The 19,709-nt window shown below is 47.9% G+C and overlaps 1 protein-coding gene and 1 long non-coding RNA gene across 5 annotated transcripts in view; one reads left to right on the top strand and one right to left on the bottom strand.

The window, feature by feature from the left end:
- SPRED2 (sprouty related EVH1 domain containing 2) overlaps positions 1 to 19,709 on the top strand; it is a 116,262-nt gene that overhangs the window by 93,178 nt on the left and 3,375 nt on the right. For all 4 annotated transcript variants that reach the window (XM_032352290.1, XM_032352292.1, XM_032352291.1 and 1 more), the window contains 3 exons: positions 1,280 to 1,448; positions 3,546 to 3,610; positions 17,430 to 17,579. In XM_032352290.1, the coding sequence (XP_032208181.1) occupies positions 1,280 to 1,448; positions 3,546 to 3,610; positions 17,430 to 17,579 (384 nt within the window). The remainder of the gene's footprint in view (positions 1 to 1,279; positions 1,449 to 3,545; positions 3,611 to 17,429; positions 17,580 to 19,709) is intronic.
- Positions 12,028 to 18,184, bottom strand: LOC116595670. Its single transcript, XR_004287810.1, has 3 exons — positions 18,091 to 18,184; positions 13,150 to 13,241; positions 12,028 to 12,135 (listed from the first exon to the last, which is right to left on the bottom strand). It is a non-coding gene; the product is annotated as an uncharacterized LOC116595670 (long non-coding RNA).

The raw sequence follows: 19,709 nt of genomic DNA, 5'->3' as shown, positions 1-19,709 counted from the left end.
CCTGGTATCTTTGTCACCAACAGTACTGTGCTGGCCATACCGTTATTTTGTAATGTATCTTGGTCTTATGCAGCCTGGTTAGGGGCACAGGGCTAACGCACATGACACTGTTAGAAAATACTGTGAAATCAAGTACCAAATTGTGAAGGTCACAGTAAGAACGGGAGTGAAAGTAGAATGTGATGGTGGGAATATCCTGGGAAAATAGTATGACCTTGTTAAGTTTCTCATTCAGTGTTTTCCAAGCACGTTGGTGTCTGTGTTATTTCCATTTTAAAGATGAAAAGACCAAGGGTCTGAAACAATCAGCTCCAAGTCACAGCTTAGTAAAAGGCACTTCTGGGACTAGATCACTAAAAACGTGTAGATTGTTTGCATAATCCAGATAAAAGTTTAATAGACTAGGGTGGGAGCAATTGAAATGAGGTGGATCTAGAAGATGTTGAAGCAAACATGGACCTGGTGGTCGATAATACAGGGTAGAGGGAAAGCACCAGAGACAGAGACAACACAGAGATTTTGAGCTGGGAGCATGAACAGAAAAGGGTTGGCATTGCTAGATGTGGGAAATTGGCAGAAATTTCAGAACAGGTTAGTTAATTTTTTCAACATGTTGCATGTGCAGTCTCTGGGAAATAGCCATCATGACAGAGGAGGGAAGGTTGAGAGCCATTAGAACAAAGGCCCTGACATAGTAGCAGTAAAGCTGAAACAGAGCAAAGCCCCAAGACCTGGACCATCAGCATAGAAACCACCTTCACCCTACCCCCACTACCCCCTCCCCATCAGGGGCGGGAGGAATTAAAATGACTGAGAACCAGGATGGTTAAGAAGTACAGTGAGGGGGCGCCTGGGTGGCTCAGTGGGTTAAAGCCTCTGCCTCCGGCTCAGGTCATGATCCCGGGGTCCTGGGATCGAGCCCCACACCAGGTTCTCTGCTCAGTGGGGAGACTGCTTCACCTCCCCCTACCCGCTCCTTGCCTCTCCCGTAACTTGAAATCTCTGTCAAATAAATAAATAAATAAATCTTAAAAAAAAAAAGAAGAAGAAGTATAGTGAGGATCACCAAAGGCCAGCCAAGCAGGGTCAACAAAGAGCAGTGGTCCATGAGGCAAGCAAAGGCTTCCTTTAAGATGGGGAGACTCATAGATACAAGAAGGCAGGGACGGAGGGTTTTCATTAGTTGCCATTAATGATGGATGTTTCCTGGTTGGGATTTTGGTAACCGGACACCATCCCAACTCCATAAGTAACCAGCCTCTGTGTTTCAATCCTTCAGGTGGTATTGGAATGCTATGTAAGAAAGGACTTGGTCTACACCAAAGCCAACCCAACCTTTCATCATTGGAAGGTCGACAATAGGAAGTTTGGACTTACTTTCCAAAGCCCAGCTGATGCTCGAGCCTTTGACAGGGGAGTGAGGAAAGCAATCGAGGACCTTATAGAAGGTATCACATCTTGTCACTGTGCTCTTAGGGGGACAGTGGGAATGTTCCGAGGCCTTTTTTATTCCAGTTGTCTGCCATCCTGTATTTGTGGTTTACCAAGTGACAATGCAGGGGAAAAGGAGATAGGTTTCAGAGTACGGGGTGATCCCAGTTGGTTTTTAGACTCTGCTCCAAAAAGGTAAGTTCTGGGCTTCCATGTCAGTGACTTTTTGACAGAGTTCACCTTTCCCTGACTGTTGAAATGGCTTTGGTGTGATCCGTGTTGACTTAGAAATGGAGAGTGACTCTAATAGGCCCTGAAGGTGCCAGGCCTTCCCACTGCCTTCCTGTAACGAGAGCTCAGGGTGTTTGCACGGAAAGGGAAGGGGATCTCCTGGAGCCCTGGTTGGGGTTAGGCCTTAAGTCTGTGGGTGAGTGGGTAGGAGACATTGGGTTGCATTTGACCATGACCTGGAAGGCTCCTGCATTCCATCCTCATAGGCTTTTCTAGGGTCCACACATGCAAACGCACAAGTTCTCCACACATTAAGTTATCCATTCAAAGAGTTAAAGGTGCCATAGCCCGGGCCCTGTTAGAAAAGAAAGAATCAAGCAAGGCATGTGTTAACCAAATTCAGAATTTGGGGAGATTGATTAATAAGAATGGGTTACTGCATTTAAGAACTAAAGTGTTCTGAAGTCCTTTTCTTCTTTGTGGGTTTGGGGGAGAGCAGAAAGCAAATCTTCCTAAGAAAACTTGGTCAACGTCAGTAGTAAGACAATTCAAGCTAGAACCTGGGTCTGTTCACTACAACCATGTGCTGTCCAAAAAGATTAAACACCAGTGTTCACATTATGGGTCTGACCTAAGGTGGCAAATGTTTAAAATGTTATCATACATAGCTTTTAAATAATTACAAAGAAAATAGCTCCAATATTATTGATAGAATTGTGTGCCATATGTCCAGATAGTCACTGAAGCTGAACACAAATGTGACTTACAATTTTTTTCTCTGTATATTATCTACTTAGCTATTTTATGTCAAATTTTCATCAAACATCAGTTGACTAGATATTGAACTAGCTCAGGAAACTCCTGAAAGATCGGTAGTAATTGAGCAGAGGACTTTTTTTTTCTCCTCCAATCCCTCATAGAAATTTAAACAGTTCTCATTCCTTTCTGTGCAGTTCTCTTAATTTCAGTTTTATGGAATAGCAAAATATTTTCTAAACGCACATTTTTAAAGATCTAACCAAGAAAAGGAGATGGAGAAGAAATTTCCCTGTTGGTATACCTAGATCACTTACACAGATTTAAATATGTTTTTCCTTCTGACCATTAACAGTATCTGTTAAGATGGGCCACCCAGTATCGGGTACTGTTAGGGGAAAAGGAAGAAGTTACGTGGATATGCATACCAGAAGGAAGAAAGAGATGAACACGTAAATAAATTGAATCCTACATGCCCAAATCATTCCATGATGGAATAAACTGGGTTTTCGGGCATGAGCCCAAATTTTAGCCTGCAGAAATGGAAACCTCACTGGTGGCCCAACATTGCAAGAGAAAACCTCTTTGTATGGGTGTCAGCTTAGAAGGCAGCTCCCCCAATCTGGTTTTTTTGAGTCTAGTGTCTGCATTTCAGAACAAGAGGTGACCATGCAAGCCATTTCATCAAACCCTCTTGTTGGCAGATGCAAAGATGGGGAAAATAAGTGCAGTTTTCGTGGAGATTGTGGTGGGTTCCCGCTGGGGTGCCACTGGCAGAGGCTGCCCGAGGTGCGCGTGCTGGCGAGCTATGGGCAGCACCCCCCCGCCATCCCCTCTGAGGTGCTGCTCTGGGTGCTGCTTCTCTAGTTGCCTGGGCAGAAGTTTGAAAGATTGAGAACAACAGTAGACAGATTTAATTTAAGGAATAACATCCTAGCTAGAGTCAGTTGAAGAGGAATAAATTAAAAACATTTAATTCCCAGGTTATATATTTCTGTTGATGACTCACATTCAAAAGAAATGGAATGTGGTTTTGTTCAAATATATTGTTTAAATGATTGACTTTGACTTCTCATCTTTGGAAATGTGTCTTACTACTTTTTTTTTTTTTTTTTTAATCTTTTTAGGCTCAACCACATCATCTTCCACCATCCATAATGAAGCAGAGCTTGGCGATGATGACGTCTTCACAGTAAGCTCCCTTTGCCCTTTGCTTTCCAGATTAGTTAGTGAATAATCGAGGGAGGCTCTGTCTAAGGGTGTAGGAGACACTTCGCAGTCTGGTATTTGCTGTCGCCATTGGGATTCCATGAGGGAGAGCTGTCCCCGATCTGTCCGAGGTTCTCATGCAGGCTTCCCTCAGATCCAGGGTCAACGACCAGTTCTCTGGTTTGCCTGAGACTTCCTACTTTTAACAGTAAGAGTCCCCCCTGGTCTGCAAGACACCTGGTCACCCTACTCAGAGTCTTGTGTTAACCCCTCCTTGGCACCCCGGGGAAAGTCAGAATAGCCTTTCTGAGTAGGAATTAAACATCTGATAAGAAAGGTCTGAAGGCTGAGTGGAGCTGAGGCCCACATATGCAAAGACAGGAAAGGGCTTGGATAGTCTGACACAGCTTGAGTTAAGGATATAACTGGAGACCTAATGATTTCTCAGCTTGCTTCTGCACTGAAGTCCTGTGCTTCTAGACATTAATTAACAAATAGTCCATTGCAGGCCTGCGGTATGCTTAGTGCAGATGGCTTAGTGCAGCAAGAAAGCTGTAGGGCAGCATTTTCAAACTCTTGGTCTTGACCCACAGTAAGAAATACATTTACATTGTAACATACGATACAAACGCACATCTGTAGACACCTGAGAGCAGATCACGTTTCATTTCCTTCCACTTTTTATTACAAGACTTCTAAAGCACCATAGGAAAATCAGAAGAAGAGCACAGTGAAAACCTAGAGTGTTGAGATATTCTTCCCCATTTGCTTTATCTGTACACATGTGTATGCACGCACACTTGTGGTTTCAGTTTTGGTTCTGGCCAATCCAGTGAAAAGTAAGTCACCTCAGGGCTTTAATTCTATTAATACTTCAGCATGCATCTTCTAGAAATAAGGCATCCTCTTACAAAGCATATCATTACTATACCTAGAAAAATAAATAGGAATGTTGTAATAATCATCTGATAGTTCCTTCCTAGTTCCTGACTTACCCCAAGAGTATCTTTCATTAGATCTTTTTATTTCATATTTTTAAATATTGGCTGCAGCCCTTTAAACATGTTTCCCAGCACGCTCATCATGAGAATACAGAGGTGTGTAAAGCATGCCTCAACCCCTCATGGAGATAACAGGATGGTTTGGATTGACCCGTGGAAGGGCCCTGACTGTGGAAAGTATTCTTGTCCAGGGTACTCTACAGGCAGGGGCCTGGGGGTCAGAGAACACCTCTAGGAGGGGAGGCTGACCTGTTTCTCAGTGGCCTCTGAACCCTACTCAGGAAGGGGCTTCAAAGCTGGGCAGCATGCGGGAAGGCAGAAGCAGGGATGTGTGTGGTGAATTGCCTGAGGGCTATGGACCCCAGCCTGAGGGGACCCGAGCATGCATAGCTAGGGGTGTCAGGAAATGAATTCAGTTGTCTTTCCATTGAGCACCTGGTGTGTGCTGGGACTCTGAACAGGCTTCCTATAGTGCTCCGGGCAGACCCTCTCAACAGTTGGCATGTTGCTTACATCTGTTCCTTTGTCACGTTTTTTCAAGAGACAAACAACAGCAGGCAGGTTAAAAGGTGGCTTCCTGTGCTCCAGAGCGAAACTGTCAATTCGCAGCTGCTTCCCAGCTACCTGCCAGAAGTGATTTATAGAATCGCGAGAGGGCAAGAGGGAAAGGGGTGATGGAAGCCAGCATCCCTCCTGGTTTCATCCCCTAATCCACAGGGGCTCGACTTGCTGCGCTAGGGTGGTGCCGGATGCACAGGAGGAGGTGTGGAAACAGCAGGGCTGTTTCCAGACACTCAGCAGAGAAGGAGCTCCAGGGAACTGCATTCCAGGCAGGCCCTGGTGTCTCTCTGCCTTCATTCCATTTGTTTACAAACAAGGGCCTATTAATAACAGCAGCTTCTTTCCCCAGGGCAGGCCTTGTCTTCAGTCCTTTGACTGTTAGGAACTCATCCCCGGGAAGGCTGGGGAGAGTTGGGAAGGCTGGGGAGGGTCGTCAGGGGCTTCCTCCCTGGGTAAGTGAAACACCCAAAAGCCGAAGCCCAGGACAGGAGCACCATGTTGACTCCTTATAGAGTCTACAGCTTCCCAAAGCTTGTTGTATTCTCAAACTTTCACTGATAGGACAGACATTTAGAATTTGGAACTCATTTATTACAGATAGAGTATACATGGCAAGAAGACCTTCTAAACAACTTACGGATGGCTCAGAACCATGAGGGCTTTCTGGGAGAAGAGCGTGTGTATGGGTCTAACCTGAGGAACCAGAAGGTTATCTCTGCTGCTAGAGCCAGGGGTTTCCCTCTGCTGCAGGGGATTCCTTGGCATAGAAAGAGCACAGGCCACTGTGGACAGTATACTGATGTGTGTTCTGTGTTGGGAAATAAAGTTGGGGAAGAGAGACCCGACTCCCCCTGGAGCCATTGGGCACTCACCAAGCGTGGGCTGTCCCTGCTCACACTTCCCCCCACTCTCCTGCTTATCCCTCAAACCAGCTTGTCCTCCTGGACAAGGATTGTGAAACCGTGCTGTAATTCCTCAGAGGAAAATTAATGTCCTGCTTGGCATGTGCATGAGTGCACACATATGTGCATACATACACGCACGCATACCCTGCCCGTGCATCTGTGGCCACTCGCCAGCGCCCTTACCCTCTCGGGGTCCCCCTGCCTCTCCGTTCCCTTCCACTGCCACCAGCATAGACTCCCGATGAGTGACTGCTCTGATTTTCTGAGTTTGGGCTGTTGATTCATTCGTGTATCCTTTTTCTCCCTCCCATCGCTTACAGCTGTTTTGTCTCCTTTAAAATTCCAAAGTACTCTGTGGATGATTTCTGGCTTGCCATTTGAAAGCTTGCCCTTTTCTGTTTTTAAATTTTTTATTTGCCGAACGAATGAACCTTCATCTAATTAAAAACAGGACATCTCACTGGTACAGTCTCAGCAACCCTGTAAAGCTTTGCTCTAAAAGGTGCTCAATAAAATGGGTGGTCTGAACCCCAGATACAGGGGCTGACAGTCATAGGTTTGCATATTTTATTCATTTGCCGTATTGTTATGGGGGGGGGCGATGCAAAGTTGGGTGATTTTGAGGGTTGCTTCATTGTTTTTCTAGCTGTGTTTTCTGCTGAGTCTACAAATGGGAGCTGAGCTCCTAGCATTGTTGCTCACTGGAAGCTTTTGACTGCTCCTGTGGCTTCTTGCCCTCCCCCTTGCAACACAGTCTCATGCTGGCCCCCTCTGCTCATGGGGACCTCAGTTAGAGTGACTGGCGCAGGTGAACACAAATCCCTACATGGCATGGCCATGCCCTGCATTAAATATGCAGGTGTGAGACCTGAGACATTTGATAAAATTTGGAAGGTGAGTAATGCAAAAAATACAAAGCAACAACAACAAAAAAGGTTAGCATTCTATTTAACAGGATTTTTTTTTTTTGGCATTGCTAAGAGCTGGCACACTCTTGTTAATGCCCCTGACAGCTTTTAGTTTCTTTCATTTCTAGGAGACTTTCATTTTTGGGGAGACTTAAAAAGGACAGAATGGAAAGACCCTTGAGTCTGTTCCTTCTGTTGTACTTTTGTCTTGCAGAGAAGACACGTGCTTTGGCATATCCTGGAGGGGAGGCCCATTGTCAGCCTGAGATAGGAACAGTTCAGCTCCGTGAATAAGCTGATCTGGTTTGCTCCCCAACTTTAGACTCACTTTCTCTGAGCTCCCTACAGTTGAAGACTGAGGCCAACGCGTTCAGAGCCTACAAGAGGAGAAGTAGGAAAAATGGACCATAGAGAACTAGAAGGGCTCTGGGTTTTATGGCCATTTAATGAAGAATTTTCCCTAGTCCATAAGGTTGGGTCCATTAAAACCCAGTGGTTTATTTACTGCTGCCAAAGCCTACAATCACTTTTTAATTGTTATTAGAATCTTCATAGATAGACAAGGATAATTTTAATGTGGTCTTGGGAGAATGCAGCTGTACGTATACATACTTCCAGAGCAGGCTGATCTAGAATCTGCGGTCAGGTGTTGCTGCTGCTTCAGCTGTCATTGTGCTGAGTGGCTGGATTCTGGCTCTAAAGCTTGGGGATTAGGGGAAATATTTGCATTATAGACAGATACTTGGGGGTGTATGAAATAGCTTAAGTCTTCTTCCATAATAAGTCCTGAAATAATATCTAAATCTGCAAATCGGGGAACGGTCGTATATAACCACATGGCATTGGAAACAATGAAGAGAGGCACCAGAAGAAGGAACCACAAGAACTGGAAGAGTATTTTCTGTCTGGTGCCCGAGCATCGATGGGGAGGGGCAAAACTGCTGCTGGAGACAGGAAATGATACATGTGTGTTGATTTTTTTAAAAGAAAGAGTGCCGGGTTTTTCTCGGAGCAGGGCCAGGGGTTCAAGGGAGAAGGCGGAATGGAGAGACACCCTAGTCCCGGCGATCCTGGTCCCCCCACATTGGGGGTTTAAAAACGTAAAGAGACACAACACACGTTGAGGTCTGCGGCTGGAGGTGTGCGTCTTTTTTCTCTGCCTGGTGCTAGGAAGCAGTGTGTCCACCGTGCAGGTAATTAGCTGGAAATGTTTGGCTTGCGGGGAGGCGAGGTTAGCTATAGACATGCCAGCTCCTTAGAATTACAGGTCTTAGAATTGGAAGGGATTTTGAGTTCCTATCACATGAGCCAGCCTGCTTCCTCTGCCAAATGAAATAGGATTCACCTCATTTTATAGCCGCAGTTGTGGAAGCGGCTGAGAGTCGACTGGGTGACTTACTGAGGATCCCAGGGCCAGTTTATAGTGGAGGAGCTGTGAACACCCTCCTCCAGCCACTCCGGGCCACCACGGCTATTTTTCTCTTCCTCTGTTGCATAATTATATTTATGATATTTCAGCTGTTCTATTTTTTCAACAACAATCAAATAGAGGCATTATATTTTGGGGTTCTCTGGGACCCAAATTGGACAGGGGAGCAAAAAGAGGATAAATATATGAGCCATGCCCTGCGTGGCCCATTCATGGGACAGACTGGGAGCCTCCTGAGTGTTGCCGCCCAGAGGTCTCCAGAATAGCAAGTCAAAGCTTAACCAGAGGAAAGCCTCCCCTATATGAGGTCTTGATTTTTTACCCCTGCCTTCTAGGTTTTTACTCCCACCACCTAGGTATTGTTTCTGGATATGGGCAGTCCTCCTCAGCAGCCCTTAGTGCCTAAAGGCATCCATCCTGTGTAATGAGATCACTCCTCCCCTGTGCACCCAGAATGGGATTAACGTGTATACCCTCGGCTTGGCCGAATGGAGAGGAGCAATCCGCATCATTTTGCTTGGGTCTGAATTCTCGCCTAGAAGCCAGCAGAAGAAGGTATTTGGATTTCGTTTGGCATTTCATCAGACTTAAGGAAGGTAGCCCTCCTTCACGGAGGAAAAATGTCCTGTCTTTTAGAACACCATCCGCTTCCAGCCATGTTTTGCCTAGACTAGAAAACTTGGTCCTTCCTCGTGCCCTACGCTTGAACCCTTGACATCCTGTTTACTACAAGCTGCATTTTATTACTTTCTGGCTATTCAGAGCAGTTGTCCCTAATGACATCTCAGGCACCGCCCAGCCACCCCAGGTGTTTTGTAAACCGTGGCTACAGCAAGTATTTGAAACCAAAGTACTAAGAAGCAATTTGTTTTGTCCTAGATGGGCTTTTGAGGATTTGCAAGTTGTGCTTGTTTTCATTCCTGAGTTAAGGAGGAAAATGATGAATTCATTGCATTTTGTAGTTACCAAGGCTTCATGGGGTGGGGGGGGGGGGGGGAGTATAGGACGCCACGTTTCCCTTTTCTTGAAGTTTTTTTCCACCTACTCCATCCCAACAGATGTTAATACTGAAGGCAAATCTAATTCTGTAGTGAGTGGGGTTCATTTACTGATCTTCTAAGACGTGGTGGGTGACCTCCGAGTGTCTGGAGTTTGGAAGCTAGGGAGAAGAGGCCTGCATTCCAGACTTACTTCTGCTAGTAGTAAACTCTGATCGCAGAATCTCGTGAAGGCAAATGTATTTCCTCCGAGCCTCTGTTTGCCACCCCTGGGGAGGGGAAGGAGAGGTGCCGTGGTGTGGGGCTGCCCCTGGCACGGGCCCTGGGTTTTCACGTATGTGACCGCACGCAGGCCTCACAGCCACCCGCCCTGTGAGCCACATAGTGACGCTTCTTTGTCTGCAGAGAAAATCAGCGAGGCTCCCTACCCTGCCCACCCAGAAAGCAAACTTCCCATCTGCCTGCTGCCTTTCAGAGAGTTTTAAGAAAAGGAAATGTTTATTCCCTAAGTTTCTACCTACTAGATAAGCCAGATTCCCTTCATTGCAAAGTAGGTTCCTAACAAATAGCCTCTCCCAGGAGTGCCTGAGCTCCAGACTACTTCACTAAGGCCTGAGGTTCCCGGCATCTCTGCTGGGAAGCCCCTGTCTCTCTTAGGTGATAAGTGACCCAAATGTTTTCTGTTGTCTCTTCCTTTGCAGTCAGGGGATTGGGCAGAGTGAGATGGAGAGAGGCTTTGGAAAAGAGAAAATAGGTTCAGAATGTTAGCTACTTCTATAGAGCTTAGCCAGTGAAGCTGATGAGTATGGTGGCTGATTAAGAAGAGCACAAATGTGGTGGAGGGGCATCTGTGTGCTATGTGGTCGACCCCAGGAAGTGGCGTCCCAAACTGCTGCTGGCCAAGGCCCAGCCCTATATGGGGTGGCTGAAAGGTCTCAGAAGATGGGTGGGAGTCACTTTGTCTTCTAAATGAGAAGAAGTATCAAGCTCACACTGCGTAGTAAGGGGAGGATCTTTTTATTCCACACGAACTACCTACAGTGGCTAAATTAAAGCAATTAATACACCCGAGGCTCAAACAAAAGCTTTGAAATGCTCTCGGTTTCAGGAAGCCCAAAGGCATTTTGCTAGCCCTCCCACTTGTGTCTGTTTTCATTTACATGCGTCTCCGCTCATCTTTTTAAGCTGTGGCTGGCAGGACACTAGTCTTTCCATTTTCTTCCTTCCCATAGAGCACATATTCAGGGATACCTGAAACCCCACCTCCCTGCTCCCAGCCCCTTGGCCCTTCCCAGGAAGCCAAGCTGGGGGTATATCAGAGTCCTTTCCTTTTATAGCAAAATTTCACCTAACTTGAGAATTTAGAGACCTAAGACTTTTTTTTTCAATGAGTGGGAATTTGGTTTTTGTTGTTTTCCTCAAAATGAGAGAATGCCCACTTTATCCTCTGGGTCCCAGAGAGCAGAATGTCCTAGAGTCTAGGGACAAAGTTGGCTCTTTCCCCTGTTCCTGCAGCTGCCTCGTAGACCCACACTGCCTGCTGGCTGGGGCCATGTAAGAGCCCGTGTATGTACATACTTTAAAAAAAAAAAAAAAAAAGGAGAAAAGCCCTTGCAATGGAAAGAAGGTCAAATATTGCGTTGGTTGCATCAGCTGTTGAGATCTATTTTGGTGGCGGATTGCAGTAAAAATAATACAAATTGTGGTCATAACTACTAGGTAGCCTCCTTTAAAAATGTAAAGTAGCAGCATCTGCAGACAAGGCAGGAATTCTACTTAATCAATCTGAAGGAATCCTGTGGCGCCCCCCCCTTCCATCCCCCCGCCCCCTGCAATCAGGGAGGCAACAGTCTTGGTCAAACCCCTTGGACGGCTAATGTTCTTAAGAGGAGAGGGGAGGGTTACACATGCCCCCCCCCCCCCAGCTCCCTCAGACCTTGGAGATCACGCAGTGCTTCTCCCTTGTTTTACACACAAGGAAACTGAGGCCTTGGGAAGTTAAACAGCTTGTGCAAGACACCTGGCCTAACCTGGCATCACTTCTCTTTATATGGTGCAGTTGGTGTTGAATGGCGCTATGTGATTTCTGGGTGAGACAGCCTGGCTCCTTAAGCACTTCTTACCTTTATTTTTCTAGGCCTCGCTTAAAACACATTGGCCTCTTAACCTCCTGGCGTTGTCCCTCCTTGCGCTTGGCTCCTTACAGTGTGTGTTTCCTTCTATCAGCTTGTGTGTGTCTTGGGACACAGGGATGATGAAGTGACTATCCTTGTTTGCCTTCCTTTTTTTTCTTTTTTTAAGATTTTATTTATGTATTTGACAGAGAGAGCGGGGCGTGGGGGGGAGCGGCAGAGGAAGAGGGAGAAGCAGGCTCCCCGTTGAGGAGGGAGCCCGAAGAGGGGCTTGATCCCAGGACCCTGAGATCATGACCTGAGCCGAAGGCAGATGCTTAATGACTGAGCCACCCAGGCGCCTTTGTCTGCCTTCCTGAAGGTGGGGTTCATCCCATTTGTTTCTCTCCCAAGACAGAGAAGGAAATTGCCAGTTGCCAGCCTCCTCTCGGTCTCAGATATGGAGTAGAATGCTCCAGGTGCCTCTTTAGTAGTTCCAAGTGTCCTTGAAAGAACAGCCCGGGGCACATCTGTCCTCTCCGTCCTCTCCCATAAGCAGCGTTTACTGCTGCTGCTGCCTCTGCCTTTGTCCGTCCTTTTGGAAGAACAGAGAACCAACAGGAAAACTCAAGGGGAGCTGAAGGGATGCACAGAGCCTTGAAAACACTTGTTTCACTTTGAAATGCAGAGTCTGACCCACCCTGAATGCCCCAAAAAGCCGTCGGTCAACAGCCAGGATTCCATCCCAGGATGGGTCATTGAAGCAGACTGCCTCCTCAGCTGCTCTGGCTTCTTGGTGCTTTCCCTCCTCCCTTCCTTGAGCTTCCCTTGATCAAAGAGGTCAGCCTTCCAAATGAAGAAGGCTCTTTCCAGACCCAGGGCGTGCGAACAGATGCGTATGCTTCAGGAACTTCCAGATAAACCCAAGAAAAGGGAAGAATGGCTGAGGTTCCAAGACTGAGAAATGCTGTCTTATAAAATATGCCCGTGCAGAAGGGAGCCAGCCATAGGTTTAAAGTGAGACTTGGCTCTTCTCTCCTTTTCCCGTTCATTCTGGTTTCCACGCAAACCAGGCAGCCTCAGTGAAGTATCTTTTGTACTTTGGATTGTGATTATTGTCAGATAGCGGGACATTAAAGTCACTTAGAAGAAAAGTTCTGTATCAAGTTTTGAAGCTCTGATATGTTTCTCTCCTTCGTTGTTAAATTCTAGGGAATTACAAGAAATATCTGAACTCTCAAAATAAGTACAGTTTATGTCTGCAGAGTCTGGCCCTTGGAAGCTTGCTCTTTCCGAAGAATTTTATTAGATGTTCACTGGTAACCTTGCACCTCCTTTTCTCTTCATCTGAGGCTTGGTCTGGGTTTCCCACCCATCTGGGATGGAAACCACGGGGCCTTGCCCCCTCCACATCACCCTGCATGTCTGAGCCCACATCCCACCAAGCACCCAGCCCAAACCCGGGGAAGGAATGAGTGCCATAATCCAAGTGCATTCTATCAGGCCACTCGTGTCTCTATTTTCTTAATTCTCAGGTTGGCAGTGGCCACTTTTCCGTCTTCGTACCCTCTGATCCTTGCTCCCACCCTCCCCTCACTCCTTCTCTCACCTTCCTGTTGCGTCTAGGCTCTTCTTAACCAAAGTCTTGTCTCAGCGTTCTCCCCTGTTAGAGGGTTTCAGCACCAGGCCAGAGCTTGTTACCTTCAACAGAATCACACAACTTTTAATTAGAGGATGATTTCCTGAGCTGAGACCTTGTCATTTCGCATTAGAACACTCTGTCGAGTTTCTGTTGTTCAATGCCCCCTGTCAGCTTGCAAACTTCTCCACTGGACAGCTTTTGAATAATGGGCATGGACATTGAGCCAGAGTCCAGCCCAAAGCCAGAGGCAAGATTTTTCAGAAGCAAATCTGTAGGTGGTGCGGTTCTGCTTGCTGAGTCCCATCACACAGGAGCTTCCGCCAGGCAGCAGCCAAGCTGGCCCTCGCCGTCCACGGGGGTGCAGTGCTGAAGGCTCCCTGTCCCTGGATGTGGGGAGGCCTGTTGCAGAAGCCTCTGCCTCTGTTCTGCTTGAGTACAACCCCTGCAGAGCACAGGGAGTTTAAAACACAGCCAGAGTATTTTCAAGGTGAAGGTGACACTGTCAGATTGGTTGGTCGGTTGATGTCATTCACTTGTGCACGCATATAACAGACGTTCAGAATCTGGCGTGTGTGTGTGTGTGTGTGTGTGTGTGTGGCGCTTTGGTGGGCTGCTTTTCTCCAGCATGTGTGGAAACCATAAGCAGAGTTGTGGGAGAGTCAGTTCTGCAGGACCTGTGGAGAGGGTGCCTGGCTGGCCCAGTCTGTAGAGCCTGTGACTCTTGATCTCAGGATCATGAGTTTGAGCCCCGCATTGGGCATCAAGATTACTTAATTTAAATTAAAAAAAAAAAAAAAGGTACATGTGGATAAAAGGTTTTTCCCCCTTGTTTCTTGGAGGTGCCCTGAAAGTACATTGCTTTTGTTTGTAGGTCACACTCACTGCCTGCAAGGGCTGATACTCTAGATCTGGAATAAGCCACGGCTGTAGGGCAGACTGTCTCGTGCTCTTCTTGCCAGAGTCCAGACAGACCCCCAGCAGTCCGGGCACGGACTTCAGCTCTGCCTGCAGGAGGCCGTGAACTGTGGACATGCTTCAAAGCTTTCTGGCCCTCTTGCTCCCTGTACAAATCTGTCATTAGACGAGGAGATACTCATCTAATGAGCTCTGCTCAATCTCACGTTTTCTGATAGTGTCCAGGGAGCTTTGCACTGGAGTGTGCAGCGGGCAGAGGCTGCTCAGGGTTCGGGAGGTAGAACGGCTGCATCAGAGGTGGCACTGCTGGTTGGCTGATGAGCACCAGGAAAACACGGTGTGCCTCATGGCTCAGAATGACTTTCTCCACATTGTTAACCTGGACATAGGTCACAGGAAATAGGGTGGAGGAGGGCGAACAGATGATTAACACGGAGCTGGCCGCGATGCAGAGTGCATATCACAGTGTTCCGTACACATGTAGCTTCTGTCCAGAGCGAGGACTGCCATGTGTGGTGCTGCTTAAGAGTTTAACCCTTGAGATTTGACTCACGCTGAAGGGCCCCCACCTACTCACTCAGGAAGTATTTATTGAGATCTTTAGAAACCTCTGTATCATGACACGTCATCCCCTTATCTCCTAGGTTTGCCTAAAGCAGGGTGCACCTTTTTACTTGGAGGGATTGTGCTTAAGTTAATCTCAGCAAAACCCCTCTGAGGGCGGGCATCGGAAAGGGCTGGTAGGGGCTAGAAGCAGCAGTGCTGTGTATGGACTCCCCGCACCCACCCCCCTCCCCGAGCATGATTAGGGCTGCATTTCCATCCAGCTCTGCAGTGGCTGCCTGCCCTGGTCGGGTCGGCAGGACCCTGCCTGGCTTGGAGTCTGTCGTCCTATGTGTGAATCGGAGCCAGCACTCTGCCTGCGTCTGCGTACCAGCCCCTTACCCACCCCCACCCCCGAACAAGCCGGGGCCTGGCAGACAGCCAGATAGGGACGAACTCTTGGCTTAATTCTGTCTGATCTACAACCACCCATGTGTGAAAAGAGGGAGGTAGTCAGTACCTCTGAAGATGGGAAGAAAGAGCAGGTGAGAGGTGGGAAGACAGGACAGAGTTTGGGAGAAGGTAAGCATTCCTGTGTATCCATTTGGTTGCTTTCAGTTATTGGGATTTGAGGGGTAAATAGCAATTCTTCCCTAAGTCCTGAAGTACTGAGGGGGAGAAAAGAAAGGAAATGCATGAAGAGTGATGATACCTGTCCTGGCCCACATCTGCAGGAAGCAGACAGCTCAGGTGGGAAGACACAACGATTGGACAGACCCGCCCTGCCAAAGCGCAGGGGCGCTGATCTCCACAGCCTCCCACAATGGGGTGGGCTCTTGGCCTCCAAGAGGACCACACCGTCCCCAGAGTGGATGCCGGCATGTGCTGTTTGCCAGTTGGGTGGCTCCCGAGAGGCCGAGAAGTAGCAAACTCTGTGTGCCCAGTTCCACTGCACTACTGTGGAGAGGAATGAGGAGAGGCAGAGTATGCTGTGGGCAGGACTGCCAAGGCGGGGGAGAGCAGAAGTGAGGGGGAAGTGTGCCCCAGTGATGAAGCCAACGCATTCTGGCTGAAGTTCCCAAGGCAATATGCTTACACCTTGGGGACAGCCTAAGGTAGATCAGGATTCAGGCTTGACGAGATCCAGAAGCTCAAATGGCGTCTATGGGGGCGGCTGCCCTGGTTTGGCTTCACATCCTCCTCAGAAGGTTCTTTCCTTGTGCCCTCACCAGGATTCCAGGCTTCTAGGACCCTTAGATCTTAACTGCCAAGATTAAGACAGTATCTTTTCTGACCTCTCCATGAAAAATCTTTGTATTACGTCAGGAAGGACTATGAAGGGGTGCCTGGGTGGCTCAGTGGATTGGGCCTCTCTGCCTTCGGCTCGGGTCGTTGTCTCAGGGTCCTGGGATTGAGCCCCGCATTGGGCTCTCTGCTCAGCGGTGAGCCTGCTTCCCGCTCTCTCTGCCTGCCTCTCTGCCTGCTTGTGATCTCTCTCTCTCTGTCAAATGAATGAATAAAATCTTTTTAAAAAAAGAAAGGACCATGAATCCTTATCTGAATTAGTCACTCTGGATTGAGGGATCAGAAACAGCATCAGCTCTGTATCACTTGGACCAAACAGGATTAGAGGGAAAAAATCTGAAGGGTTGAGTCTCCAAAGAGGTGTTACACATGTCCACCAAGTTTTAAAAATTAACAGTCATTAAGTTGCATAATGGGAATATGGTTATCTTTGTCCTAAATACTGGTCCCATTTTTCTGGGCAGGTATTACTTTCTAAGTTGGGAGTGAGGATATAAAAATAATTTTCATAAGTCTGTTTTAACCTTGTCCCCAAAAAGATATACAACGCTAATAAAAAACATGTAAGATAAAGAGATAAATAAGCAAATGAGGCAAGGGAATTTAGACATTGAGAAGCAAGAGCCATGGAGGAGTTCTTGATTTTTGCCGAAATAGGACAGCTAGATACAAGAAATAACTTTCCATTGATTTGGGAGAGAAAAGGATCTGTGACTCTGAGGAGCCAGGGGAGGAGGGAATTCTGAGGATTCCTGGCTTTCAAGGTGGGGGCCACAGTCCATCCCAATATGTGATCACCTTCCAAAGACACTCACCGAGCCTCCAGTCTGAACCCATCACCTCTGCTGGGGGAGCAGCTCTCACCACCGACAGACAGGGGCCTTCGTTCTCCGTGCAATCTCCTCTCTCTTTCTCTCCCTCCCCTCCACTGGCTTACAGTGACCACCCCCCCAAGGCTTGCCTTCAACCCCAAATTACAAAATTTCTTCCAGGAAAGCCAATGCCCGCGATACCCTTGAGGTATCTTTATTGCTGAGACTTTCGCAGGCTGGGATTAGCTCCACACAGAAACATTTGGATTTTATTTTTTGCCCATTTGCATCTTCCCTGCGCACCAGAGTCCCATGCAACCAGGGCTACAAGTGAGGCGACCATTTTTGATCAAACTGGGACACACTCACAGGAGGCCTGATGAAGCGAGCCCTTTCCCCAAAGCCTGGTAACTGCTCCCACATTTGAGAAAACAAACCCAGCTTTCCAGGGTTGGGTGGTTGGCTTTCTCTGCCCTTTGAGCCAGCCACATCGTGTTTAGACAATCTGGCCCTTTAGGGGTCCTTCTGCCTCCCACAGCCAAGATAAACTCCAGATTTCGGGAAGTCCAGCAAGACACCACAAGTGGGGGTAGATGGCGTGTTCGGTTTGGGTATGTGGGTTTGGTTTTTGTTTTTGTTTTAATTAACTCTGGGTTACCTCCCTCTAAACAGACAGCTACAGACAGTTCTTCTAATTCCTCCCAGAAGAGGGAACAACCTACTCGGACAATCTCTTCTCCCACATCCTGTGAGCACAGGAGGATTTATACCCTGGGCCACCTCCACGACTCATACCCCACGGACCACTGTCACCTTGAACAGGTGAGCAACCCTCTGGTTCCTCCGAGAGCACGGGGTGGGCAGCTGCTGATTCTGGGACAGCCCCCTTCCCCTTCCATGTGACCCAAAGCTCATGGCCAGGCACCCTCTGTTCTCCATATTGACGGTGGTGGTGGCAGCTCATGCCTACTTAGCTTTCTGTGTGCGAGACCCCGTGCTAAACTTTTCCTCTGCTTAAACTTGTCGAATCCTCACAAATGACCCCACGAGGCACGTCCTCGGCATCCCCAGTTTATAGAGGAGAAGGCTTAGGAGAGTCCTTGATAGAACAGGTTACAGATGCAAGCGTGTGTTTACCCAGCATGCTACGCTGCCCCCCGAGTTCCTCTGTGCAAAGGGCTTCCTGGCTTGGTGTGAAAGCCCAGAGCCAGGATCAGGACTAAAGAATGCTGTCTGCTTGGCTCGGGCACCCTGGCATCACAGGCTGCAGGCCCAGGCTTGCTTGGGGAGATGTAGCTGGAATCTAGAATTCAGTAACTCAACAAATATTTACCAGGCGGCTGTTCTGCGGAGCAGGTTCCCAAACTGTGGGACATGGACTGGTGCCCGTAGAGGGTGATGTGGCCACCAGTCTGTTCTGAAAAGGAAAAAAGGAACACAGGGCAGTGAAGGGTTTTGGTTTTGTTTTGTTTTCAACATAAAGCTAGATTGATAGAAACACACCCCCCCCCGAAAATCTTACTGTGTGCTTCTTAATATTTTGGCATTAAAACACTCTTTTTAAAAATCACTTTATGGTACCTGTAGTTGGGAATTGACCTTTTGACTCCTTACTTTGCAAAGTAATTAGCAAAGCCTGTTCTGCTCCCAGGATTTGTTTTGATCTATATAAGATTATGGTTTTCTAAAGTCTGTGGAACTCTGTCAAGAATCTAATAGGAAGGGCGCCTGGGTGGCTCAGTGGGTTAAAGCCTCTGCCTTCCGCTCAGGTCATGATCCCAGGGTCCCGGGGTCGAGCCCCACATCGGGCTCTCTGCTCAGCGGGGAGCCTGCTTCCTCCTCTCTCTCTGCCTGCCTCTCTGCCTACTTGTGATCTCTGTCTGTCAAATAAATAAATAAAATCTTTTAAAAAAAGAATCTAATAGGAATTTGGCAATATGTGAGACATGGTCCCTGCCCTCAAGGAGCGCACAGTCTGGTGAGAGGAATGGACAGATTTAGTTAGCAGGTGATAAATCCTGTGACAGTATTAGATTGATGATGACCGAGACAGGTGTGAGCCACACCTGTGTGATAGAGAATCTGAGGCTTAGATACATGCTAGTAAATTCCAAAGTCCGAATTTTACTCTAGTGGGTTCCCTTAGAGCCGTGTTCCTCACCCCTTAAGAAGACTTCATCCACAGAGGCCGTCAAGTGGATTGATAACTACAGATTCAGTGCCTCCCTGGCCATGGACAGGGCCTCCCTGACGCCAGAGCAGGACTCGCTGGCGAGAGGACTTTGTAGCCCCTGGGAGAATTCGAGGCAGGGAGGGGTGAGGCTCTGCAGGGTCTGGCCTGCCCCAGCTCACATTCCAGCCTGCCCCTCACCACCTGTGAGACCCTGGCCGCATGCAGACTCCAGGCAGTGAGCCTCCGGATCTGTACTCCTGTTGCTTCCCAGCCAGATAACAAGAGACCCCCATACTCTAGCTCCTCGTATCCATTTTTGCTTTTCTGAACATGACCCACAGTGCAAAATGCATTTCATGTTGTGACCCAGTAGGCAGCTCTCACAGACACAGAGGCCACCCTTGTAATAGGCAGTGTGCTCCTGTTCCTCCCTGTTCCCCTGGAAGAAAAGCTGGTCTTGCAAAAGAGAACGCGCTGTACAGACACAGGTGAAACTAGTCTAAGCTGTTAGAAATAAGGAGGGCTGTCACCGTCACCTTAGGGAGAGGGGCTCAGGGAAGCCTCTCACATTCTGCTTCTCCCTCTTGGTGTGTTCAGCTTCCAAAAATTCAAACTCCCTTTTTACGGGTTCCCTCGTGTATGGTAGTACCTTGGCAAAAGGAAAAATATTTCCGACCCAGGAGTGGATGGCGAGTCACAACTTACAGGACCTTCGACCTAGGAGATGTTCACTCATTCCAGGGTGGGTCCGATCTTTGTGTCAAGAAATGCCGTGGTCA

This window comes from Mustela erminea, chromosome 7 (assembly GCF_009829155.1).
Source record: "Mustela erminea isolate mMusErm1 chromosome 7, mMusErm1.Pri, whole genome shotgun sequence".
Taxonomy (NCBI): Eukaryota; Metazoa; Chordata; class Mammalia; order Carnivora; family Mustelidae; genus Mustela; species Mustela erminea.
The sequence above is the reverse complement of the archived record's forward strand: the minus strand, read 5'-3'. Positions and strand labels throughout refer to the sequence as shown.